This window comes from Tinamus guttatus, unplaced genomic scaffold (genome assembly GCF_059628265.1).
Source record: "Tinamus guttatus ecotype Peru unplaced genomic scaffold, ASM5962826v1 Tinamus_guttatus_pri_ptg000143l, whole genome shotgun sequence".
In the NCBI taxonomy this organism is placed as follows: Eukaryota; Metazoa; Chordata; class Aves; order Tinamiformes; family Tinamidae; genus Tinamus; species Tinamus guttatus.
Genome location: NW_028288677.1, coordinates 883,232 through 905,131, shown reverse-complemented (window position 1 = coordinate 905,131; position 21,900 = coordinate 883,232). Strand labels below are relative to the sequence as shown.

At 57.8% G+C, this 21,900-nt stretch overlaps 1 protein-coding gene across 1 annotated transcript in view; it reads right to left on the bottom strand.

Moving 5' to 3' along the window:
- Positions 1 to 373: 373 nt before the first annotated feature.
- KIRREL3 (kirre like nephrin family adhesion molecule 3) overlaps positions 374 to 21,900 on the bottom strand; it is a 63,904-nt gene continuing 42,377 nt past the window's right edge. Inside the window, exons 2-17 of the mRNA XM_088522036.1 lie at positions 16,843 to 16,920; positions 11,787 to 11,936; positions 11,534 to 11,683; positions 7,753 to 7,910; positions 7,533 to 7,683; positions 6,878 to 6,983; positions 4,967 to 5,115; positions 4,745 to 4,872; positions 4,373 to 4,499; positions 3,069 to 3,169; positions 2,796 to 2,994; positions 2,368 to 2,403; positions 1,438 to 1,545; positions 1,149 to 1,258; positions 971 to 1,057; positions 374 to 827 (exon numbers count right to left, since the gene is read on the bottom strand). Of these exons, the coding sequence (XP_088378162.1) occupies positions 378 to 827; positions 971 to 1,057; positions 1,149 to 1,258; positions 1,438 to 1,545; positions 2,368 to 2,403; positions 2,796 to 2,994; positions 3,069 to 3,169; positions 4,373 to 4,499; positions 4,745 to 4,872; positions 4,967 to 5,115; positions 6,878 to 6,983; positions 7,533 to 7,683; positions 7,753 to 7,910; positions 11,534 to 11,683; positions 11,787 to 11,936; positions 16,843 to 16,852 (2,220 nt within the window). The 5' untranslated portion in view covers positions 16,853 to 16,920 and the 3' untranslated portion in view covers positions 374 to 377. The remainder of the gene's footprint in view (positions 828 to 970; positions 1,058 to 1,148; positions 1,259 to 1,437; positions 1,546 to 2,367; positions 2,404 to 2,795; positions 2,995 to 3,068; positions 3,170 to 4,372; positions 4,500 to 4,744; positions 4,873 to 4,966; positions 5,116 to 6,877; positions 6,984 to 7,532; positions 7,684 to 7,752; positions 7,911 to 11,533; positions 11,684 to 11,786; positions 11,937 to 16,842; positions 16,921 to 21,900) is intronic.

Genomic DNA, 21,900 nt, shown 5'->3' with positions numbered 1-21,900 from the left:
CTCTTTATTCGGCGGCGGCACCAACAGCGGCCGAGACCCCGCGGCGGTGGCCTCTGAAAGGCCGCGGTGGCCTCCGGGAGGCCGCGCTGGGCTGAGCGGCACCGCGCCAGGCGCGACACCTGTGCAAGGCTGCCCTGGGCCCCCCCTCTCCTCAGGGGTGGCTTTTATTGGAGGGGGAGGAGAGGAGAAAGAGGGGGTGCCCCTAGGTGAGCGCCGTGTCCCCGAGCTGCCGCCGTCCCCAAGCCGCCCCCCGCCCCCGGCGCGAGTCAATCCCCAACGGCCCGGAGCATCCGGGGCCGTGGCAATGGCGCGGGAGGCGCCGGGCGCCGCGTGGCGCCTCCGTCCTCCCGCGTGGGTCCGTGCGCCCGCGGCCCCGCTCACACGTGCGTCTGCATGCGCCGCTGCAGGGGCCGGCTGGGGTCGGAGTTCTGCGAGGACGAGTGCGAGTGGTGCGAGGAGGAGGCGGACGCCTTGCTGGCCTTGTCGAACTGCGCGTAGGCGTCCGCCCGGCCGCCGCCGCCGCTGCTCACGCTGCTGTCGCACTGCGTGTCGAGGAAGGAGCTGCTGTCGCTGAGCGAGCCCCGCTGGAACTCGCGCTCGCACAGCTCGATGGAGCTGCTGCCCATGCCCAGCACGAAGCGCTGCCCGTAGTCGTAGAGGCGGCCCGGGCCGCCCAGGGTGCTGTACAGGGTGCTGAAGGACATGCCCGTGGGCACCCGCTGCTTGCCGGGCGGCCGCAGCTCGGGCGCGCAGCCCGCCAGCGAGATGCTGGGCGGCGACGGGTGCTCCTGGAACGTGTTCACGCTGTAGTAGCCGTTGGTGGGGTCCTGCGGGCAGCGCACAGGGCCGCGTTGGCGCTCGCTCGGCGCGCGGCAGCCGCCCGGAGCCCCCCGTGCGGGTTGGGAGGCGCCGGGAAGCGCCCCGTGCCGCAAGGGATGCGGCGGGAGCCGGGGGGGACGCGGCCTCTCACCTTCAGGTTCTGGAACTCCTTCTCCTCCTCCTTGAGCACCTCCAGCTGCTTGAGCACCGAGTCCTGCTGGAAGTCGCCGCGGTCCAGCTGCGAGGGGAGGCCGGAGGCCGTGAGCGGGCGCGCGCTGCCCGCGTCCCCTCCTGCCACCCAAGGCTCCACGCACACGAGGGGGCCTCACCATGAGCTGCTTGATGGTGGGGTGCTCCTCGGCCTCCCGGCCCGCGGCCGGCTCCTTGTGCACGATCTCCACACGGATGTCGTTCTTGGCGGACACGACGCCTTTCAGGTCTGCGCGGGGAGCGAGAGCGCGTGCGCCGTTAGCTCCCAGCGGCGGCGGCCAAAACCTCGTCAGGGCTCTCTGCACTAAACCCGTTCGTGCCGCAGGAGGCCGGGCCTCCAAACCCAGGAGGACGCTGCGATCCCGCTGCAAACGAGCGAGCCGAGAGGTGGGAACGGGGGGCACTTACTTCTCTGGGAGCGGGCACAGCAGAAGGCGACGATGGTGGCCATGAGCACCAGGAAGGCCACGCCAGCCCCCACGGCCACGCCGATGATCACGGCCATGGGCACGGACTCTGCAAGAGCAAGGAGGGGGTGCCTGCAGGCGGGCCGGGCACCGTGCACGCGTCCTGCCCCCGCGGCGCCTTCCCCGCACGGTGGGCGCACCGGGGGGACGGAGCCCGGCTCGCAGCGCGGCAGGGGTGGCCCCGGCTCGCCGCGTTGGGCGCTTGGGGGCTGTGGGTCACGCGCACGCGGCCTCCTCCTGCTGTCACACCGCGGTCACTTATGGTGGAAGGGGCCAGTCGTGGCCTTGCTCTCTGCCCGCTTGCTTCCTCGTAACGGCCACCGTCGCGCTTGGTCCTGGGCGTTGCTGCACGCTCGGTACCGTGAAGGTGCCGGCCACGCGGGCCCCCTCCATCGCTGCCCAACGCCAGCAGGGCGAGGAGGCTGCAAAGCCACCGCATGTCACCCCTCCGCGGTGGCCGTGGCACCTGCTGAACCCTACCCTGAGAGGCTTAAAAAAATGACCGAGCTGCTCCCGCTGGCGCTCGCAAGCACCCGGGATCTTCCCTGTTCCGCTCGCTCGGAGCGCCGCGCTCGCTGGCGCTCTTCGCTTCCCGGCTCGCTTGGGGGTTTTTCCACCGGTGCCACCGCTCCCTCCACTTGTCACTCGTCACTTGAGCGCACGAGGGGCAGCGCCGAGGGCCGTTGGCCGGCCCCGTGTGCCGCCAGCGCGCGGAAGCGCCCCCGGCCCCTCTCCGGGCGCCCTGCGGAGGGCAGCGCCGCCGCCCCAGCCCCTGCGCGCTCCCTGCACGCTCGGCGCCCTGCCTGCAGCGCCGGGGCGCGCGCGGGGCCGGGGGCGCTTCCCGCTCACCGGGGGCTGCCCGTCTCCGTACCTGCGTGCATACCAGCTCCTGATTTCATTTCCGTACCTGTTTGGGAATAAAGCGAGTGTCCGCGATCCGCAGCGAGCGCGGGAGGGCACGCGGGGCGCGCGCTCCGCCTGGCACCCGGAGAAGCCCCGGGCTCTGTTTGAGTTGGAAGGAGCCCAAGGCTAATTTTCAGGGGATCGTTTAGCTCTGATTTCATCTGGCCGGCGGCCTCGCCCGTAAATCACGGCCTAATGAGAACAAACCACCTGCCCTGGCATTTAATAGAGCGGCCCGGACCTGGAGGGCCTCCAGGAGCCGCACATTCCGCACGGAGCCGCGGCCCTCCCTTGGCACGAAGAGGCCCGGAGCAACCCGGAACCGCCCCGGGCGCCGCTGGCCGTGGCTCCGAGCCTCTCCCTGCTCCTAGAGCCCTTCCAGGAGCTGATTCCCACCTTGCTCTTTGAGCCGGATGATCTCCGTGTCGGAGCCGAAGCTGTTCCAGGCGGTGCAGTTGTAGATGGTCTGGAAATCGGCCCGCACGATGTTGCTGATGGTGAGCGTGGAGATGACGCCCTCGTCGGTGCTCACCGTCTCCACCGTGTAGCGCCCCGACGTGCCCGACTCCAGCACGTTCTCCTTCCAGGACCAGGCCTGCGGAGCGAGCCGGGGGTCACGCGGAGCGCGCGGGGCGGCCCGCGGGGCCGCGCGGGGCCGGGGCTACTCACGATGCGGTCGGGCGGCGGCGTGCTGCGGATGAAGCACTTGATCTGCCCCTTCTGGCCGTGCAGCGCGTGCTGCGTCTGCGTGCTCGAGATGATGGGCGGCCCTGCAAGACAGCGAGAGCCGCGCTGCGGCCACGGGGACGCGCGGGGACACGGAGGGGTCCCCTCTGCCACTGGAGAGCGGCTGAGGTGGGGAGGAACGCATTCCTGTGGGTATTCCCGACTGCTCCGCGTCAAAACCACCAACTTGGGAATTTAGTGAGCGCCCCAAAATTGCCCTAAAAACACCCTTCTGCACTGAAGCATCAACCTGCTTCCGGAATTCCCACTGGAACAGAGCCGCAGCCGCCTCTCGCTCCGGCATCCAGGGCGAGACGCAGGGAAAAGCAGCTGGGGACGACGGGAGCTGCCGCTGAGGGGCTCTCGGTGCTGTCTCCCCCTGGAAACAGCCCCGGAGCGGACGGGAGGCTCCGGCCTCGGCGCTTTGGCTCGCTCGCCGCGCTCTAGCAGATGCTGCGGCCACCCCGCCAGCTGCCGGCTCCGTTTGGCTGCGCCGGTGCCGACGGTCACGAGCCAACGGAGGCAAAAACCCAGCAAAAAAAGCTGCTTTCGCTGTCGTGCGAGCTGCCAGTTCCGCAAGTGCTCCGAGAGTGGGTGACGCTCGGGGAGAAATGGCTCAATAATCATAAAAAGGATCGTTTTCCCCACGGAGAGTGGATTGGAAACGGCACAAACGCCAGCGGCTTTGGGTTTTACTGCTGCTCGGGAGGGATTCGCACCCCCGGAATAGCCTCTGAGCGAAGCCCATTTGCCAAGCGAACGTGCCCCGAAACAACAGCACCAAGTTGCAGCCTTCTCCCGTTCGGGGCCGGCGTCGCAGCGTACGGCGTCCGTACGGGAGCTGCCAGCTCTCCGGAACAAAGAGCCCATCCCTGGCTCCTCTTCCCAGCGTTATCTCCATTTAAACGGGAGCTGCAGCTGCTGCCTGGGCTGCTTGGGCTCCTTCTCTTGGCGCCAGCGAGGGCTGAAAGCTGCCAGCTCATCAGGCAGGTGAGAGACGCCGCGAGCTTCACACGCTATTTATACCATTCCCACCTCTTTTCCCTTATCCAGGCCGGCACAGGGCACGCTCGGCCTGGGATTCACCATCCGCGCGCTCGGAGGGAGTCAGGAGGCTCCCGCTTTCGGGGCCCGGCTCCGTTCCCAGCTCGCTGGCGGCGATCGACCCGGAAAAGCCGACGCCTTCGTGCGGAGCAAGCCCAGACGAGCGGGACGGGGGGAGGCGAGGGGCCGGAAGCGGGAGGTACCGTTGACGGTGAGCGAGACCTCGCGCTCGCCCGCGCCCACGCGCGGCACCACGGCCCGGCACACGTATTTCCCGGCGTCCTCCTGGCGCACCGCCTTGAGCGTCAGCTTGTTCTCGTTGCTCAGCACCTGCGGGAGAGCGGGGAGCCGCGCTCGGAGCCGGGACGGCGCTCCGAGGCGGCGCGAGGCAGCTAGAGGGAGCCAAAGAAAGGCTCTAATTGCTTCCCAGGAGACAGGCTTCATCCCTGGCCGTTCCCGCTCGGAAGAAACACCCTGTTCATGCTGCTCCGTGCACTGCCAAGGCCCCGCTAGTCCTTGCAAAGCTCCTCCCGCTTCCCGGGGTCAAAGCAGGCTCCGCGGATGCCGGATCTTACCACGCCGGAGCCTCGCTTCATCCAGACGATGGTGAGCGACGGGTTCCCGCTCCAGGCACAGTTGAAGACGGCGTCGGAGCCCAGGTCCACGAGCAGGGACTGCGGCTCCGTGGCCATGCGGGGCCCGACTGCGGGCAGGAGAGCAGCGTCACCCCCGCGGGGCAGGCGGCCCAGGTCCCCTTCCCGCCCCGTTTTGTCCCCGCGCGGCCCCGCGGCGCTCACAGTAGACGTCCACGGTCCTGCTGATGTTGGTGCTGCCCAGCGCGTTGGTCACCTCGCAGGACACGGGCTCGAAGAAGAACGTGTGGTCCACGACCGTCTCGTAGAAGTCGCCCGACGCTTCCTTTATCACCTGGCCTTTTTTCGCCCACCTGGGGGATAAAAAAACCAAGCGGGATCGTCTCGGTTTGGGTTGCTTTCGTGCTGCCCCTCGAGCTCCAGAGGGATGCTCAAAAACCCCAAAATGCCTAAAACCCCTTTCACTTCCCCCTGCTTCCACCCTTTCCCCCCCTCTTCCTTCCTTTCCATCCAGGAGAACGTTCCTGCCTTTAAGGCAGCTGCAATAACATTACCCGGAGCAGCCGAGCTGGCATTTGCAACACTGCAACTTGCAAATTGTCTTGGAGAACAAGCTGTCAACTCAGCACTCGCATCGCGCCGCTGTTTGCCAAACAACGAGCAAATGTGACCTAATGGGGCACCAGCTGGCAACCTGCCACTCCGGAGCGGGTGGAAAAGACGGGAGACGCTGGCAGCCTGCGGGGAAACTCCAACTGCTCCCTGGGGGAAGGGAGAACCAGCGTGGAAAGCAGCCCGGGAGGATAAAAAAACGCGGATCCGAACAAGTCCAGGCGGAGGGAAGGGCAATTCCCTGAGGAATCTCTGCTCTGGGGTGATCGCCTCCGGGAGCACCGGATGGGGCGGCTTGGGAGAGGTTCAGGCGGCTGCCGGGCACGGAGCAGCTTCCAGGCACCTTCCCGAATCCGTCATTTGGGATTTGAATCCGAGGTTCCATAGGGTTATTGCAGAGAGAAAAAAGAAGGAATAACCTCCCTGTAGTGGGTGTTTTTTGGGGTGTCCTTCTCCAAGGAGACCTTCCCGGACAGGCAGCATTTTCCTGCCGGCAGCGACAGCTCCGCAGCTCTAAGCACGGGGCAAGAAATGAGAGGGGGCTTTTGGGGGCTCCTTTTGCTTCCCAAACCTCAGCGCTACATCGGCAGCCGGGCCCGTTTTCTGGAAAACTCTGGAAGCGCCTCCAACTGGAATGAGGCATCCTGGCTCCCTCGTGGGATCCTGGCGGAAGCGCTTCCGAGCTGGGAAGCCAAGCGCTCTCCTGCCGTATAAACTGCACTTGCTAAGAAGGACTTAAAACAGATAAATATTTTCCTGGATGGGTTTTAATTGCCTAATAAAAGGCCCGAGAGCAGCCACAAACACCTCAAGTAAACGCACGGCTCCTGGAATGAATTAATTAACATTTCCTCGCTGCCAAGGGCTATTAATTGCTGCAAATTGCGCCGCGAAGGGGGGTTATTGCCGGCAGCGCCGTCCGTTACGGATGATCCGGCTGTGGGGCGATCGTCCGATGTCCCAACCCGGGAGCCTGGGAATCTCAGGGGGGCCCTGCGAGGTGCCAAAAGCAGCGGGAAGAACCTCAGCCCTTCCCGGAATCCCAAGAGTTGGTGTCGGAGCCGGCGCGAATCCCGGCGAGGCGGCAGCGTGTTCCTAGCAGAGGTGGCACTGCGGAGCTGGCTGTGGATTTACGCCCAGAAGAGGGGATTTATAATGTTGGGCTTTGTGTCGCGAGCTGTTTGCTGACAAACAGACGGGGAGGCATTAAAAATAAATGGCGGCGGAAGCCCGGGAAGATCGGATGTGGCTGCGTGCGGAGGAGGGAAGCCACGGGAAACGTATCCGAGCGGCTCTCTCCCTGCGGAGAGGAGATACCAAGGTCTGGTTCCCTTCCCGCGCTCCTGTTCTCCCGCCTTTCCGTGAGCAACGTCGCCTCCCACGCTCCCCTCCTGGATCTGTTCCCCCTCCTAGGGAGAGCCAGCTTGTGGGCTCCAGTGAGGAAGATCCGAGGAAATCCCGTTTTTCTTAGCCGTTCCAGCCAGGAACCGGGCTCTGCCCTACCTGTACTGGGTCACGGCCGGGTTGGCCTTGGCCGAGCAGTGGAACTTGACCGTGTTGTCCTCCAGCACCGGCTGCGGCTCCACGGACAGGTTGACGAGCGGAGGGTCTGCGGAGAGACGGCGCCGTGAGGGCCACGGGGCGCTGCTCCCCGCTCCTCCTGCATCCCTAGTTTATGGCCTATCAAGCTCTTAAACATGGGTTTAATCCCACTTGTGATGTTCGGCACAGGAGGTGCCTTTGATGTGGCTGCTGGAATGGGAATTCCACGGATCAGCTGTTCCAGCTGGAGCCGCTGAGCGGTGCCGTTGCAGCCTGTGCTCCGGGGCTGCGCGTCCTGCTCCCTTTTCCCTCCCTTTTTCCCCTGCTTTGGGAAGGGGAGAGGGGTCTGGGATCAAATCCACCTGCTGCGGGCCGGTTAATCCACCCGGGTGTGATTCCATCCCTCCATTCAGCACCGGGAAATGGATATCCCCATTAGGCCCCCTTAAGCACAGCACATTTTGGATACCCGGAGAGGATATCATCATTATTCCTTTCCCAGCACAGAGTATTTAACGGCTCCGCGTGGAAACTCGTGGCCTGCAGTGGGTCTTTCCCTTTGGGAAGCGGCTTCCGCCCGGCTCAGGGAGCGCCCCCGAGGAGCAGGGATACTCACGCTGGATGTCGATGGTGACGGATGTCTCCTTCCCGCCGGGAACGGCTTTGTTGGCGGCCCGGCACACGATGCTCTCGCCGCTGGCGATGTCGGAGGGCGCCAGGAAGAGGGTGCTCATGATGCTCTCCCGCTTCCCGTCGCGGAGCAGCGTCTGCAGGGACACAAAGGGACATGAACGGAGGCCACTTCCCTTGGGGAAGCGGATGGGAGCCGGGCTCACCTTGGAGTAGGTGGCTCCGTTGATGACCTCTCCTCTGCGCATCCAGACGATGGAGGCGGCCGGCTTGGCGTTGTCCGCGTGGCACGTCAGGTTGAGGGGGTCCCCCGCCCGCAGGCTGATCACCGGGCCCCCCAGGATGACGGGATCGTCCGGAGGGACTGCAAGGAAACAGCGCCCGGATAAAGCGATCAGCAGGAGCAAGCGGGAACGGGAGCTGCGTTCGGCAGAGGGAACGGGGAACGTTGTATCTTGCAGGGGAACTAAAAGGTGAAAACGTTTGATGTCAGTTGGCTTGAAAGGTTTCCCGGCACCTGACAGCACTCAAGGCGATGTCTCGCCTTCCCTTCTGGGTATTTCAAAGCTTCGGAGAAATTGAGGCCGATTCTGTTGAACAAAAAGTGCTGATTTGGAACAAAAAGGGGTGTTTGGAGCCCGTCAAAACAACCGCACCGAAAGGAAACGTGGGAGCCTTGGCAGGAGGGCAAATCCCCCAGCTCCTCTTTGCAGCCGTTGGAAGCGGAGTTTCCAGGATACGGATTCAGCCTCCGGGCACCAGAAACCGGGAGAACCAAGGAAGGGCTCTGGGGGAAGGGGAAAAGCCCGGACTCTTGAAGATGCAGCAACAGCCCCGTGCTCGGCCGGATTACGGATTAGCAAAAAAAACCCAAAAGAGCCCAACCAAAAAGAAATAAAAATCCCACCCTCTGGAGAATAATTCTCTTCTATGGATTTTTAAGAGCGGCGGCTGGAGAATCGCTTGCTCGTTTTTGTGCTGTCTCCCCAGTCAATAAATAAGAAGGAAATAAAGGATTTCCGAGCAAATAGAACGCAGTCAAAAGGTAAATTGTGGGCTTAAAAGCCCCGCCGGGACTGCCAGGCGCTTTGAAATGTTTCCTCGTTTGAGCCCATCGCTTCCCGCCCGCGATTTGCATCTCGGCGAGGCAATCTCGGGAACTGCTTCTCCCCCGGCCGCGTTTCGGCGGCGGCAGCAATAACATCAACGCCGCGGCCCCCTTCGCCTTGATTATTGCTCGGGCTTGCCAAGGGAAGCAGTTAAGGGAGATTGATGGGGCGCGGGAGCGAGGCGGCGCGCGTGGATAGGGGAGATAACCTGGAGACAAACAGGTTTCGCCCTTGTTCTGTGTCACCAGCACTGGGGAAATACAAAAAGAAAATCCGGGAGGTAAAAGGTTTGGGCCATTTAAGTAGTAATAAAGGCAGTGTTTCACCTTGCTTAATTATTTCTCTTGCCACCTGAGCTGGTTGAGATAAGATTCCCGGTCGGATAAGGAGCTGGAGTATCCAGAGCAGATAAGGGGCTCGGGCGGCACTGATGCTTCTCCGGCTCCGGCGGCCCCTTGGCAGAGCTCTCGGGGCTGGAAGTTTGGGAAGTTTGGCAAAATGCTCCCAAATGAGGGAGCGGGAGGAAGGGAAGGCGCTTGGGGGAGCCCAACGGGCTTTATTTAAAGCAAACAAGCGACGGAAAGGAAAAGCTCCTTATTCAAAGGGGGACTCGGCCACAGCATCAAATATTTAAGATTTCTGGGATTTGCCCTTGGAGCGTTTGATGTTTCTCTTTCGTTCTCTGTAGATCCGGCTGCTATTCCGGCAGCGGAACGATTCCCAGCGGAACAAGTAGTTTTGTGGAAACACTAACTTTTTCAAGGGGAAGAGCCTGTGTGGAAGAAAACACTCACTTTTTCATGGCTCTTTTATCCCAAAGCGATATTCTGCCTCTGTGTGTTGTTTTAGAAGTAGGGAAAAAATAGTTTATTTCTCCGTTATTTCCAATTTTCCCATTGGGATTCCAAACAAATATGGAAAACGAGGCCTTCCGAGGCCGAAGCCTTTTTGTTTTCTGATCAGACTCTGCAAAGAGCAGCAAAAAGCTGCAAAACGCAGATGTCTCCAGCTGCCAGGGCTCACTTTGGGAACGCAAAGAACTTACTCCGCAGGGGAGGCCTGGAAAACCTGGGCGAGAGGGAAATGCGAGGAGAAAATCGAAGAAAAAGGCCGGGATTTAACGCGCGCGACACCAGGGCGACCCTCCTCTTCGCCCATCGCCGCTTAAAAGCCAGGAGCTTTCGCTTCCCATCAGCTCAATCTGTAGCGTTAAATAATTCATGGTGGTTTAAGAAAGCTCCGTTTCTCGAGTTAATATTAGCCGAGGCCGGGCAGGGGATTCGGCGCTGCAAGGTGGACGTGCCCGTTAATTGTCGATCAATTATTAAGCGCATTAAGTCTCCGCAAGCAGCAGCTCCGGCTGCTCCCCCCGGTGCCGCCGGGCGGGAGGAGGCCGCAAAGCTGCTCCGCGCTCGGCCGCGGCTCCGCTAATTAACGCGGCCGCGGATCCCGGCGCGGCGCCTGGAATTGCTGCCCGCTCTCCGGAGCGCCCCGGCCGCACGTCTGCTGGCTCCGCACATCTCGCCCTGTCCGCTCCTGGCTTTCATGGGAGCTCTCCGGGGGAACGCCGAAGTGTTTGCTTTGCAATTCTGCTCCGCTGCCGCCTGATTTTAGTTGGAAATTTCTCCGCGGCCTCAGCAGGCTCCTGCTTTATGGAATTAATGCAGCCCGGCTTCGTTAAACACATCATAAATTAAGAAGCTCTTCCACGGGGAGTGCCCCGAGGGGCTCTGGTTGTGCCGGAGGGTGAGCAGGGGCCTGGAAAAGAGGAGGGAACATGGAAAACAGGAGGGAAGCAGCTCCATGAGGGAATAACGGGGTCCCTGAGCAGCGTTTGCCTCAGTGACTCGACCAAAAAGCCACTTCTCGTGACGCTGGTGACATTAACAGGCTGCTCTGGTGGAGCGTTTCGCCTCCCAAGGCTCTGGACCGATCTGTTCCACTACATTGAACCGTGTAGATCTGCAAACAACGTGACAAAACCTTAAATATTTCATGGAAATCCGGTGTCGCGCTGCGTCCAGGAAGGGAAGGAGGAGGCATCATCCCGGAAAGCTCTTGTCAGACATGAATGACAGCAGTTGCAGACGGGATTTGGGAGCGCTGGGGGATTGCTTGATACCAGGGAAGTGGAAAAGCTGGCCGGAACGGACACGGCAGCACAAACATCAAATCCACTCCCTTCCTTCTCTCCTCACTATTTCCCCTCCATCTCAGGGCTTTAGCCAGAACCAGCGCTCTCTGCTGCTGCAGCTCCCCAAGCAGGCTGGATAAGTCTGGATAAGTCTGGATAAGTCTGGAGCATGTGCAGTAATGCAGCTGCAGGGACCAAGGTGCTGCAGAGCTCCAGCTTCCCATCGGCCGCCTTCAAATCGCCCGTGCTGGCACCTGAACTTTCATAAAAGGAAACCACGCTGCGCCCACGAGCTGCTGAACGTCTTGGATTAATTAGTTTGGGAATCTTTAGCTCTAATTAAAGATCATTCTTTCTTTCGGCTCGCTTCAGCCGGGTATCCTGACTTGCCAACACAAAACTGGGGGAAAAGACATGGGAAAGGAAGGGGATGGAGTTTGGAAGCTGTGTCCTCCGGGAGGCTCAGACTCCAGTGAGGGATGAGGTCAACTAGCTCCGTAATTAACTTCTTCAGACGCTTATGACTAATTAGTTCAGATAAGATGCACCACCCAACCCTGAAAATTCCGGATTTGCAGCTTTTTTGCTTCCAGAAAAGCATCTTTTTCCTGCAAATGGACTACGAAAACGCGTGCTCTGCCAGCCAAGGCTCTTTGAAGGTGCCAGCTAAGAACTGCCGGGTTCTTCTCCAGGTATTTTGTCCCCAGGAACCCGCTCCACACCGGAGAGGCAGGAGGGACTTACCGAGGACGGTGAGGCGGGCAGGCCGGGAGCGGATGGCCGCTTGGATGGCCTGGCACTCGTACACGGCGTCATCCTGCAGGTCGGCCCGCAGGATCTTCAGGTGATGCTCCCCGGAGAGGTGGTCGCCTACGACCAGGTAGCGCGGATAACCTGCGGGCACAGAGCACGGGTCAGGGGACTTCTGTTGCGAGAAAAATATTGGGGGATTTTCAAGGAAAATAGGATTTTTGGCAGAGATGGAGCTGGGACTTACTGGAGAGATCCCGTCCGACGCCGAGGGCGAGGCCGTCCTTAATCCAGAGCACGATGCCGTTGTATTCCGGGATGGAGCAGAGCAGCGTCACGGGCTGCCCCGCCACCACCACCTGGTCCTGCGGCTGCTGCGTGAAGGACGAGGCCTGACCTGGAGGGGAAACCAAAGGGGCCGTCAGCCAGGAACGAGTTAAATAAGACAAATCCAACCATAAACGTCGGGTTCGGATGGGATTTCGTTTGGCGGCCTCGGCCCGCAGGCAGAGCCTGGCAGCTCCTGTGGAAACAAGTTGATTTGGGAGATCTTGTGTCACGCTTGGCAACTCGGTGCTGGGCAGCTCGAGAAAAAGCAGCGGTTTCTGCTCTATTTTGGGGAGGATTTTTCCTGCTCCATGCACACCTCAGCACAGGCTCTGTTATCCCACCCTCTGCAACAGGCACTTGGCCCCCAACACCAGCAGAAACACTTGCTATCCTGCATTAAGATTTCCTATTTCCCGAGAAAATCCAATTTCTAATCAGCTCCATATGCAATTTGCACTCACAAAGGCCAAGCGCTACCAATAAGCCAGGGAAAAGAGGCGATGGGGGAAGAGAGAAAATTAGAAAAAGTGAGCATTTTGCCTCATTATTTCTTATTTTTCCACCCGCTAACTGTGTTTTCACAGCTCGCGCCGCAATCTTGACAGTTCTCAAGGCAAGACGGGTGAGCGGGGCCGGCGCGGGAATGCAGCAATAACCCAAAAAGATTGTTTTATCGGCGAGAATTATCGGGTTGTCAGCCGGGAGCCGCGCGAGCCGTAATGAGAAAGCCCAAACACAAAGTGCTGCCCGTGCCCTCCAAAAATGTCCATTAAGCTCAGACTTCATTTGGTAATTGCTGCTGGAAATGAGGCTGTTTTGGGGTGTTTTTTTCTGGGTTTTGGTTTGTTTCAGAGAGCAGCCATGGGAAATCCAACGACGGGAATGTTTGGAATAAGACATCAGCCCATTTCGGCATCCTTTGGTCGCTCAGTCGCAGCGGGCTGGACTCGCGAGCGCGGCGCTGGCTTCGATCCCCCTGTGAAATCCCAGCCCTGCTTTCTGCACCGCTGCGAGTGGTTTGCTCAGCCGTGCAGAAAGGCCTTAAATGTCACTGCCCGCTCCGTTATTAGCTACCAGGTGGGGAAGGGGTGACGGGGGGGATATTTATTGGCCATCTCCTCCCACAGCAGCTCGGAGAATGACCTCTCTGGAGATTAAATACCTGTTCCTGATGGAGGACAAGCTCCTGCGCTGCACGGAAGGGGAAAATGAGCTCTGTCTCCAGCAAGCAGCCTCAGTTGGCTACATGGGCCTCCCGTTGGATCCGCTCGTGGGATTCCCAGCTCCGGGAGGGATCTGCAAAGATCCACTCGGATTTACAGGGCAAAGAGCTACTGCCCACGCTGGTGGGCACTGCTCTGCGGCACAACCCGCGCCTCCATTTGGGGCCCTAAACTGGTAAATTAGCTGCTTCTGCACCCTAAAACATCCCTGGTAAAACCCCATCCCTGCCTTTATCCCACGCGGACTCCGGGAAGCTCCTGGGTGCTCCCTGGGATTGCACTGCAGCCGGGTACGGCCCCTGTTCCCGGCTGCTCTTCGGAAATACGGTCCCATAAATCTCAGCAAGCTCCTCTGCGAGTTAGAGGGCACCCAGGACACTCAGCAAGAGGAAAACGAGGAGAAGGAGGAATAATCCATTTCACAAATGATTCTGAGATTTCAAAGGCTGGCTCTCATCCCAGGAATAGCAGAAAGGGGAAGCGATGCAGTCTACAGGGTGGAAAATGAGACCAAAGAACTTGCCCTGGGTCACACAGTGTTTTCCTTCCATCCTCATTTTTCAGAAGCTGTTATCGCATACTTGGAGCCAGAGAGAAAAATCAAAAAAGATTCTTCTCAGACCAGTAAAATGCAGCTATTTAATACCAAAAACTCCAGAAACATTCGGCTCCTCTCCTGCCCCTTTCACCCCGGCTTCCAGCGCAAGCGACCCCGCTGCATGACAAGCTTTTATTGCAGCCCCATTTTCTTCCACTGCTTTAAACAAGCTGCTTCGGAGCCTCTCTGACAGCTAATCCATAGCTTGGGTTATTTCCGAGGAGCTTTCCAGGTGCTCCTAGGGCATCCCACAAAAAGCCCCTCCAGCAGATCCACGGGAACGGCAGCGCTGCGGATTGCTCCAGGTTGCGCCGGGCCGATTATCAAGCCTGAAGATGAAGCGAGAATTAGCAGCTTTCTGCTGTAATTATTGTTTGCTTTGATTTTTTTCCAGGCAGAAATGATTGCAAATATGTGCATTTTTTTTTAAAAAAAATGCAATATTCATGTCTAGGCAGTTCTTCAAAACAATTTGTCACCGTCCTGATGTTACGGCACACAGAGAGCGCTGGGGAATGAGTCCCCCACCCGGGCAAAACAGCCCATTCCATCAGCGCCACCTCCATTCTCCGAAGCTTCCCAACTCCAGCGAGGTTAAACCCAGGCGATTTAAGGCCTTGGAGAGACACGGACCCATCATCATCACTCCTAAGAAGCCACGTGCGGCGCGGCGCCTCGCGGCCTCCCATAAATTACCCAGCTCAGCCCCAGCCCGCTGTTGCCTGCGGTAATTATTTGGATCAAAAGCAGTTTATCCGCTTCATCTGCGCGTTGCCGCGCTCTCTGCTAACTTATAAATGTCACCGCAGTGTTTATTTGTTAGGATGAAGCTCGATGACGTTCGGAAGCAGCAGCGGCGGGTGGGGGGCTGCGGCTTGGCAGGGAGCTCTTCGGCTCCGGGATCCCATTGAGTGATCCCATAGGAGAGGGAGACGGATGCAGGGCTTTCCATGGGCTGGAGAAGGTGCTGGGTGCCACGGAGGCTGCTCTGCTCCCTGGGATAAACCTCCCCGGTCGTCGCTCCAGGCGCTGCTCCTTGTCCTCCCTTCTTTAAGGCCGTGAACAATTTCCTCCCTCGGCGCTTCCCGCCGCCGGTATTTATAGACTCCGCTCGCGGCTCCCCTGGAGCCTCCTCCACACTATATAAATCCACCTCCTCCGACGCCGCGGCGGCGGCATTCCCTGGGGATACGGGGCGCAAACAAGCGCCTCCGCGGATCGCCGTGCCCACCCGCTCCCGGCTTCCCGAGGGAACACTTAAGCCTAAAGCTGCTGTTATTTCATGGCACTTTGGAGCAATTTCGGATCGCGACGCGGCTCGGATCCCGCTGCCCCTCTCTTTGGGAGCGGGAAGGGCCCGTGCCCGTGTTTCCAGCTGGGATCGCCGCCGATGAAGCCGCCTGCGCCGAGTCCCTCGCGAGGTGTCCCCTCAAGGAGGGGACAAGCCCTTTGCAATAGGTCCAGTGGATCTTGCCTAGAGGACAGCCACCCCATTAGGTGCTTTAAAACAGGACCAATAATCTCTCTAGCGGCACGAGATGGGTTTTACATTTATTCCAAATTACAACTCAAATGATTGGAGGCTCAAATGGAAGCACTAGCTAATTGCACTAACATCTCCCTAATTCCAGCATCAAGGAATGGGCAAAAAGTAACGATTTCCACCATTTTAGCAATTATTCAGCTTAGACCGAGGTACATTATGCAAAACCCTGGGCTGAGCTTCCTTTCCATTTTGTGATCTACGGCAGGGCCCGGAATTCCAATTATTAATTATGTAGGAGCTATAATTATTCCCGAGGATGGCTATGAGATAATTATAAGCTGGAAAAAAACAGCTTTCGGATGCAATTCTCTCCCTGCATCCAGCAGAACGGAAACCTGTCTGCACAGCAGAGATACAGAGGCATTTAACACACACACACACTCAAAAATACAACAGCCTAAGTGTGAGCTACAAGCAGAACAGCGTGGAAAATACAGCCGATGATACAACCGGAACGGGCAGCCTGTTGCTGCAGCCAGGCTGGAGGCTGATCCGAGATATCCTTGCTGATCCCAGGCACCGACGGCTGCCCCGGGACACAAGACTGCGGGTTTTCTTCATCCAGGAGACAAATCTCCAAGCGCCGATTCCAGAGGCTTTGGGGATGGGACTAGGGTAGCCCAGACACCACCTGAACCGCCCCTGTGCCAGGGGAGAGGTTTTCCTGAGGGAAAACCCAGCCCCTGGGAAAGGAGCAGCTCCCTCCTCTGGATTCTCTCCGTTTCTGAGTGGCGACACGTGGTCCCGCAGCGCCCGACCGCTCTCCCTCTGCCTCCAATTGCCACCAGCTTGGTGGCACCCCGCGAGTCACAGCTGTGAGCCCGGCATGCAGCCACGTGGGTATTCCAGCCCCCGGGATACGTATCCGGAGCGCTCCCCAGCTCCCATCGGCACCAAACCCAAAGCAGAGAGGCCCAATGCTGCAAGCACCACCCGGAGCCGCCTGCGGTGGAGGCTCCTGCACATCCCAGGCGGCCTCTGCAGCCCGTTCTCCCAAGGGAAACGGCCTCTAATCAGCAGGCGCTCGTTAACGAGCTCGAGGCGGAGGCTTCTGAAGTCCTTTTTCCGTCTTCTCAGCTCCCTGGCAAAGCTCCCGGGAACGCCGGGGCACTTTTGATCTTCTCGCTGCTCTTGAAGCCGTAACCTGTCTCGGCGAACATCACTCCGGGAAGGCCGAGGCACCTCTGCTTTCAGGAAGAGGAGGCTTCCCGCACGAGGAAGGCCCCCGGAGGCTCGGCGCTGGGAATACGCTCTCCGGCCCCAGCAGAAATAAGCACGGCCCTCCCTTCCTCCAAAGCGTTTCCAGTGAAAACCTCCAGCAGGAACCAAATCCAGCTCGTAAAGCAATTGCTGCAAGAGCTTCCCGTGTGCCGAGTCCTTTCCGTAGGCCGGGGAACGCGGACGCTGGAACGAGCGCCTGCTCTCGTCTTGCAGCCTCGTGCAGGGCCCTTCCCGGGAGCCACGAGGATCCAAAGGGAGCGGGATTTTGCATTTTCTCCTCCGGGAGAGGCAGCGGAGGAGCGGCCAGCACGAGCAAAGCCCCCCGTGCCCTCGCAGGGAGGTTATTTCTGAGGAAGGAGGCGCAGCGGGCGCGGAGGCCACTCACCTTCCGTCATCCTGCGGTACTTCTCCTTGTACGGGAAGGCCAGCACCAGGCAGCGTCCTCGTCCCGGGAGCCCCAGGTCTGCGGGAGGAGAAGGAGCTGCGTTAGCAGGGCACGCTGCGCCGGGGCATCCTTCTTCCCATTCCACTCTCCTCCTTCCTCGAGGATTTGGGATTTCCGCGCCCGCTCACAAGGCAATGACCCTTCCCACAAGTCAGAGGCTACCAGCGCTGCAAACGGGCAGTAAAGGTTTATTAACACACTCCTAATTGTACTATTGTGTGGCTGCGTTCCACCAGGAAGGATAATAAATGCTTAATAGCCCAATAATACCTGTTTAATAATTTTTCAGCTCATCTTGTCTAATTGCAAGTTTATTAAAGAACTATAAACTTTATAAGCGCCGTAAAGGCCTAATTGCAATTCCATTGCTTATTCAATATTGAGTTAATTATATTACAACTAAGTTATTTTTTCCCATACATATTAAATATCAATTAGCTGTTTTAAACTATTGATTTGTATTTAATTAACTGTGCTATTATATACCAATTAAGGCCTTATAAGAGAAGCCAAAACAGCCGGTCCTTTTAAATTAAAGTTTAAAAACACTGTATTGAAATAAATCCCACGTTTCCCCTTTCTCCTGGTTTCCTGCTGCATAGATGCCCATCTGCTATGTGGAAATATTTTTCCCATCTCCTCTTCGGGCGCTCTGCAGAAACATTATTATTTCTAAAAGCATTTTTTGGAAAAATCAAGGTGGGAGATTTCACCGAAGGAAGGGGGAGCTCCAGGAGGCCGGTTGGGAAGAGAGGAGACTTCCTTTGCAGTTCGAATGCAAAAATAAAGAGGACTTTCATCCCGTTTCCATTTATCTGAAGAAATAAATTCCGCTCCTGCCTGAAGCCAGGCAGTGTTTTCCAGGTGAGTAGCTTATTTGCTGAAAAACTGAATAGGGCAATCGAGATAATTTGCTAATTCATTTAAACTATTTTTTGAAGCCCTAATGACACATGGAGGAAGAACAAAAAAAATGCGAGCAGCCAAGTGTTTTGTGTCAACATTTTGTTCAACAAATATCAAAGCGAAGAGAGGAATCCTGAATTAAATTCTTTCTTAGAAGATCTAAGAACGGGCGCTCCCGAAGCCAAGCGGAACTTCCCGGGGGAAGGCGGCGCGGCGGTCGGAGCCAGGGAAGCGCGGCACGTTCGGCACGTGTTGGGAAAAGCAGGAGGTTTTCCCGGCTCCGCAAGCAACTCCGCACAGGAGCAGCCTCGCGCAGAAGCAGAGAAGAGGATTAAAATCCCGGAGGAAGCAGATGGACACCCAGCCCTGGTCCCAATGAAACGCCAAGGCCCAGCTCCTCCATCCAGGCTCGTTATTCCCGATCCCGCTTCCTTCCCCCAGGCGCCCCGCAGGAGCAGCCGAGCCCTTGACGTGCGCGGGCTGTTTCACCCATTGGGAACACAAACACACAGCCCGAGAGGCTCATTTAACATATTGCCGCCTTCTAGATGGCTTTTACTTTTCACTAAACCGCAGACGCGCTCCAATATACGTGAGTGATTAGGCAGCGCAGTGCAGTCCCTGCACATTTAGATTAGGGATGATTATGACTTAAACGGAGGAGCCGCGCGCCATCCTCCGCGCCGTTTGTTTTCCACACGGAGCCGTGGGAGGGATGGAGGGAGTCTAGGGGAAGGATCCTAAGGAGCCCTCTCATCCAGCCTGTCCTCCCTTTGCCTGCGCTCCCTGCGTTCCTCTCGGATCCGTGCGGGATCCTGGCGGTGACAGTGCTCCCACAGGTGCAGTGTCTTAAGGAATAAGGAGCAGCTTCCCCAGGGAACACTCGGGAGCCACCACCCTCCTTTCCGGCACTGCACAAGATGGAGGAGCAGCCGGTGGATCAGGACACCGCAAAATGGGCTCCCAAAGCCTCCAAATGAGACGTTTTTCCAGCTGCTTTAAATGCTTCAGGTGACAGGGTGAGAGAAAAGCCCAAGACAGTGACCCCGGCTCAGGATTTCCATCATTTAGCCACGCGGGGCTGAGGGAAGCGGGGCCTCTTTTAATGGCAAGTCAAGCATTGCACCTTAAGGGCAAGGGAGACACGAAGCCACCCGGGAGGAAGGTGACATTTCAGGGACACTGGGGGCTGCCGCTCGCCCAGGCGCTTCAAAGCCCCCCCGCGCCGCCCTTCACACAAGATGCCTCAGAAAAAGCACCAAAAATAAAATACTCATCCTCCATGACAGGGTATTTGGGCTCGCCGAGGGAGCAGGGGTCTTCCCGGGACCCCCGGGTCCCCGCCAAGGTTTTCCCGTGCGATCCCGAGCCCCGTTTACCTCAGGGAAGCGGCGCGGGAAGCGCTCGCCTCAGGCAGGCGCTAACGAGCGGCCCCTTCCCGCCCTTCTGGAACCTTCCGGCCTCGCGACGAAGCCGCGGGGAAAATAAATAAACGCGAGGAAAAATAAACAAACACGAGGGAAAATAAATAAATGTGACTCCTCTTTGTGTCGCTGCTGCCTGCTCAGGGATGGGGACCACACTTAATGTTAGTTTTTTTCCCTTCAAAGCCTGCAAACGCCCAGGACGGTGCTGGAAAGGCGCCGCAGCCTCCTGGGCACAGATGCCTCCGAACGAGGCATCTGCTGCGCTCGGCAGGCGGCATCTGCCGCCTTCCCGGCCACCTGGGCCCCCCGCCGGGCACGGAGCCGCGCCGGGAGCGGGATGGGAAGACGGGAATCCCGCATGCCCAAAGGCGACCTGTGACGGGAGCGTCGCCGCCACCTTGGCCACCAAAACGCCCCGGTTCCCCTCGAGATGTAGTCGCCAAATTGGTACTTCCCTCTGCTCCCGGAGACGCTGCCGGAGCAAGGGAGGAAGCCTGAGTTTTCCCGCATCCCACTCCAGCCCGGTATCCCCCGCATTCCGGCCCCTCCGGACACGGCGGAGCCGGCGGGAGCCCGTCCGGCCACGGAGGCGACGCTCCCTTTGCATAGACGGGAGGACAGCGGCCGCAGCGCGCAGGCAAGGCGACAGACTCTTAATTTTTCTTATTTTTCTCCTCATTTTTCCACCCACTCTGCCATCAGCTCCCTTATGTTCTTATTTGTCCTTTTTTTTTACCGTTCCATGCTAGAAAACCCCAATTCTCCCCCATTTGTCTCGGCGTATAATTATTTATTTGCAATCGCTGCCTGTTAGACGGCGGAAGCGCCGCCGAGAACCCGCATTCCCCCTCCATAACAGAACCCGGGACACGTTCGGATACGTTATTTGATCAAATAATCGTTGCCATATCAAGGTAATAATATCTTCCCCTTCGAAAACGGGCCTTTATTAAAATGTAAAGTACCTCCATCATGTTTGCGAGGGAAAAAATAAAAGTACATTATGCTCCTTTGTGGGGAAATACGGCTTATTTAGCTTGGATGCCTTCCCCGGTGTTTTAAGTCGAGCCTTTATTTCTTTATTTCCCGTGTAAACCTGTGGGATTGGGAACACGATTCCCGGTGTTCAGAGGCTCCCGGAAAGGGAGAAAGCGGCACGTGGTAAATGATATCTTAAAAGCACAAGAGAGGTTGAGAAAGTGGATCCAGGTAGAAAATAATATACTATTATTTAAGAAGGGAAATTGCTAAAATGACACTCTCTCTGCGGTTGCGTCTCCGCAAAATCATCCCGCTGAATCCCTAATGCATCCAGGGCTTTTGTATTTTTTTCCAGTGCTGCTATAAAACGTGCAGAAATATCTTAGTTATTTACCAAGTGATTAAAGCCCCGGCATTTAGTACGCTTTTCCTCGAATATTATTTTCCTGCCTCTTCCAGGCTTTATTGCCTCCAATATAACACCCACTTCCCTGCCTTTAATAATCCCCATTGCTTTCCCTCGCTTGCCTTATATTTTTAGATTTCTTTTAGTGTTTTGCATAAAACTCCAGCTCTAATGGGCTTTGGGAAAGGCGACGGGTTGTCCCGGCTCCAAAGAAAAGTGTCTCGTCCCTTTGCGTGGAAAGATCCTCTGATAATCCCCGGGATTTGAGGGGATCCCAGGGAAGATTATGCACCTGCGCCACAATGAAGGTGGAATTTCCGGGGTGGAATTTAGGAATATGGAAGGTGTCCATGGAAGGGCTTGAGGGCTCGCTGATTTTCCCCTCGTGTGCAATGATCTTTTGATTTTAAATTTACCTAAATCCAAAGCCGCACGGGGCTTCCGTGGTGGAGTCCTTGGGATAAATCCGTGGATTCGGGGCGCGCTTCGGAGCGAGCCTAATTACCCCGGCATTAGCGAGGGGCTTCATCAGCTCTGATTAGGGCTGCATAATGAACGGAGCGAACCCACGTGCGCCGGCGCGAGATCCGCAGCACCGCGATCCGCTCGCGTGCCGTTGGTTTCCCCTCCCTGCTTTCACGGAGCTAATTAGTCCCCGTTATTTGGGCCCGGGAAGGAGTGATGAGCTTCAAACGCCCGCGTTAATTGCCAGGAAGGTTCATCAAGAATCATTATCTCGCAGCCGTCTCCGTTTCCAGCGTGGCTGGTAACGGATGGTGACGGATGGATAAAACACGACGGGGCCGTGGAGGAAGAGGAGGGGAAGAAGAGGCTCCGGGATGAAGAACAAACTTCTGCAAGGCCGGGGGCTTAAGCGACCCGTTCAAATTAACTTATTGGCGGTAATTGACTTAACGGGGGGATTTTTAATGCTTCTCAGAAGCAGCTTTTGCAGCAGGCACCAGCAAAGAGGCTCCGAAAAAAAAAAAAATCCGCGTCTCGCACGAGAAGTCCATGGCTAAGACTTTCTAAGGCTCTGATTCCAGGGGATTTAATAAGAATGTAATTTGTATAATTAGCCATTCATCAATGTCAACTTCATTAAATGAATGCCAGAAATATTACCTTCGCCGGCACGACCTAACAGGATTGGAATATATTATGGGAAAACCGAACCCTTGGAAGGGTTTTTTTTTCCCTTCTCTCTGCTTTTCCCTGCCTGGGTTCTGTCTGTCACAGGCTGGGGAATCATTGGAAGCAGCAGTAAATGAAAGCGCC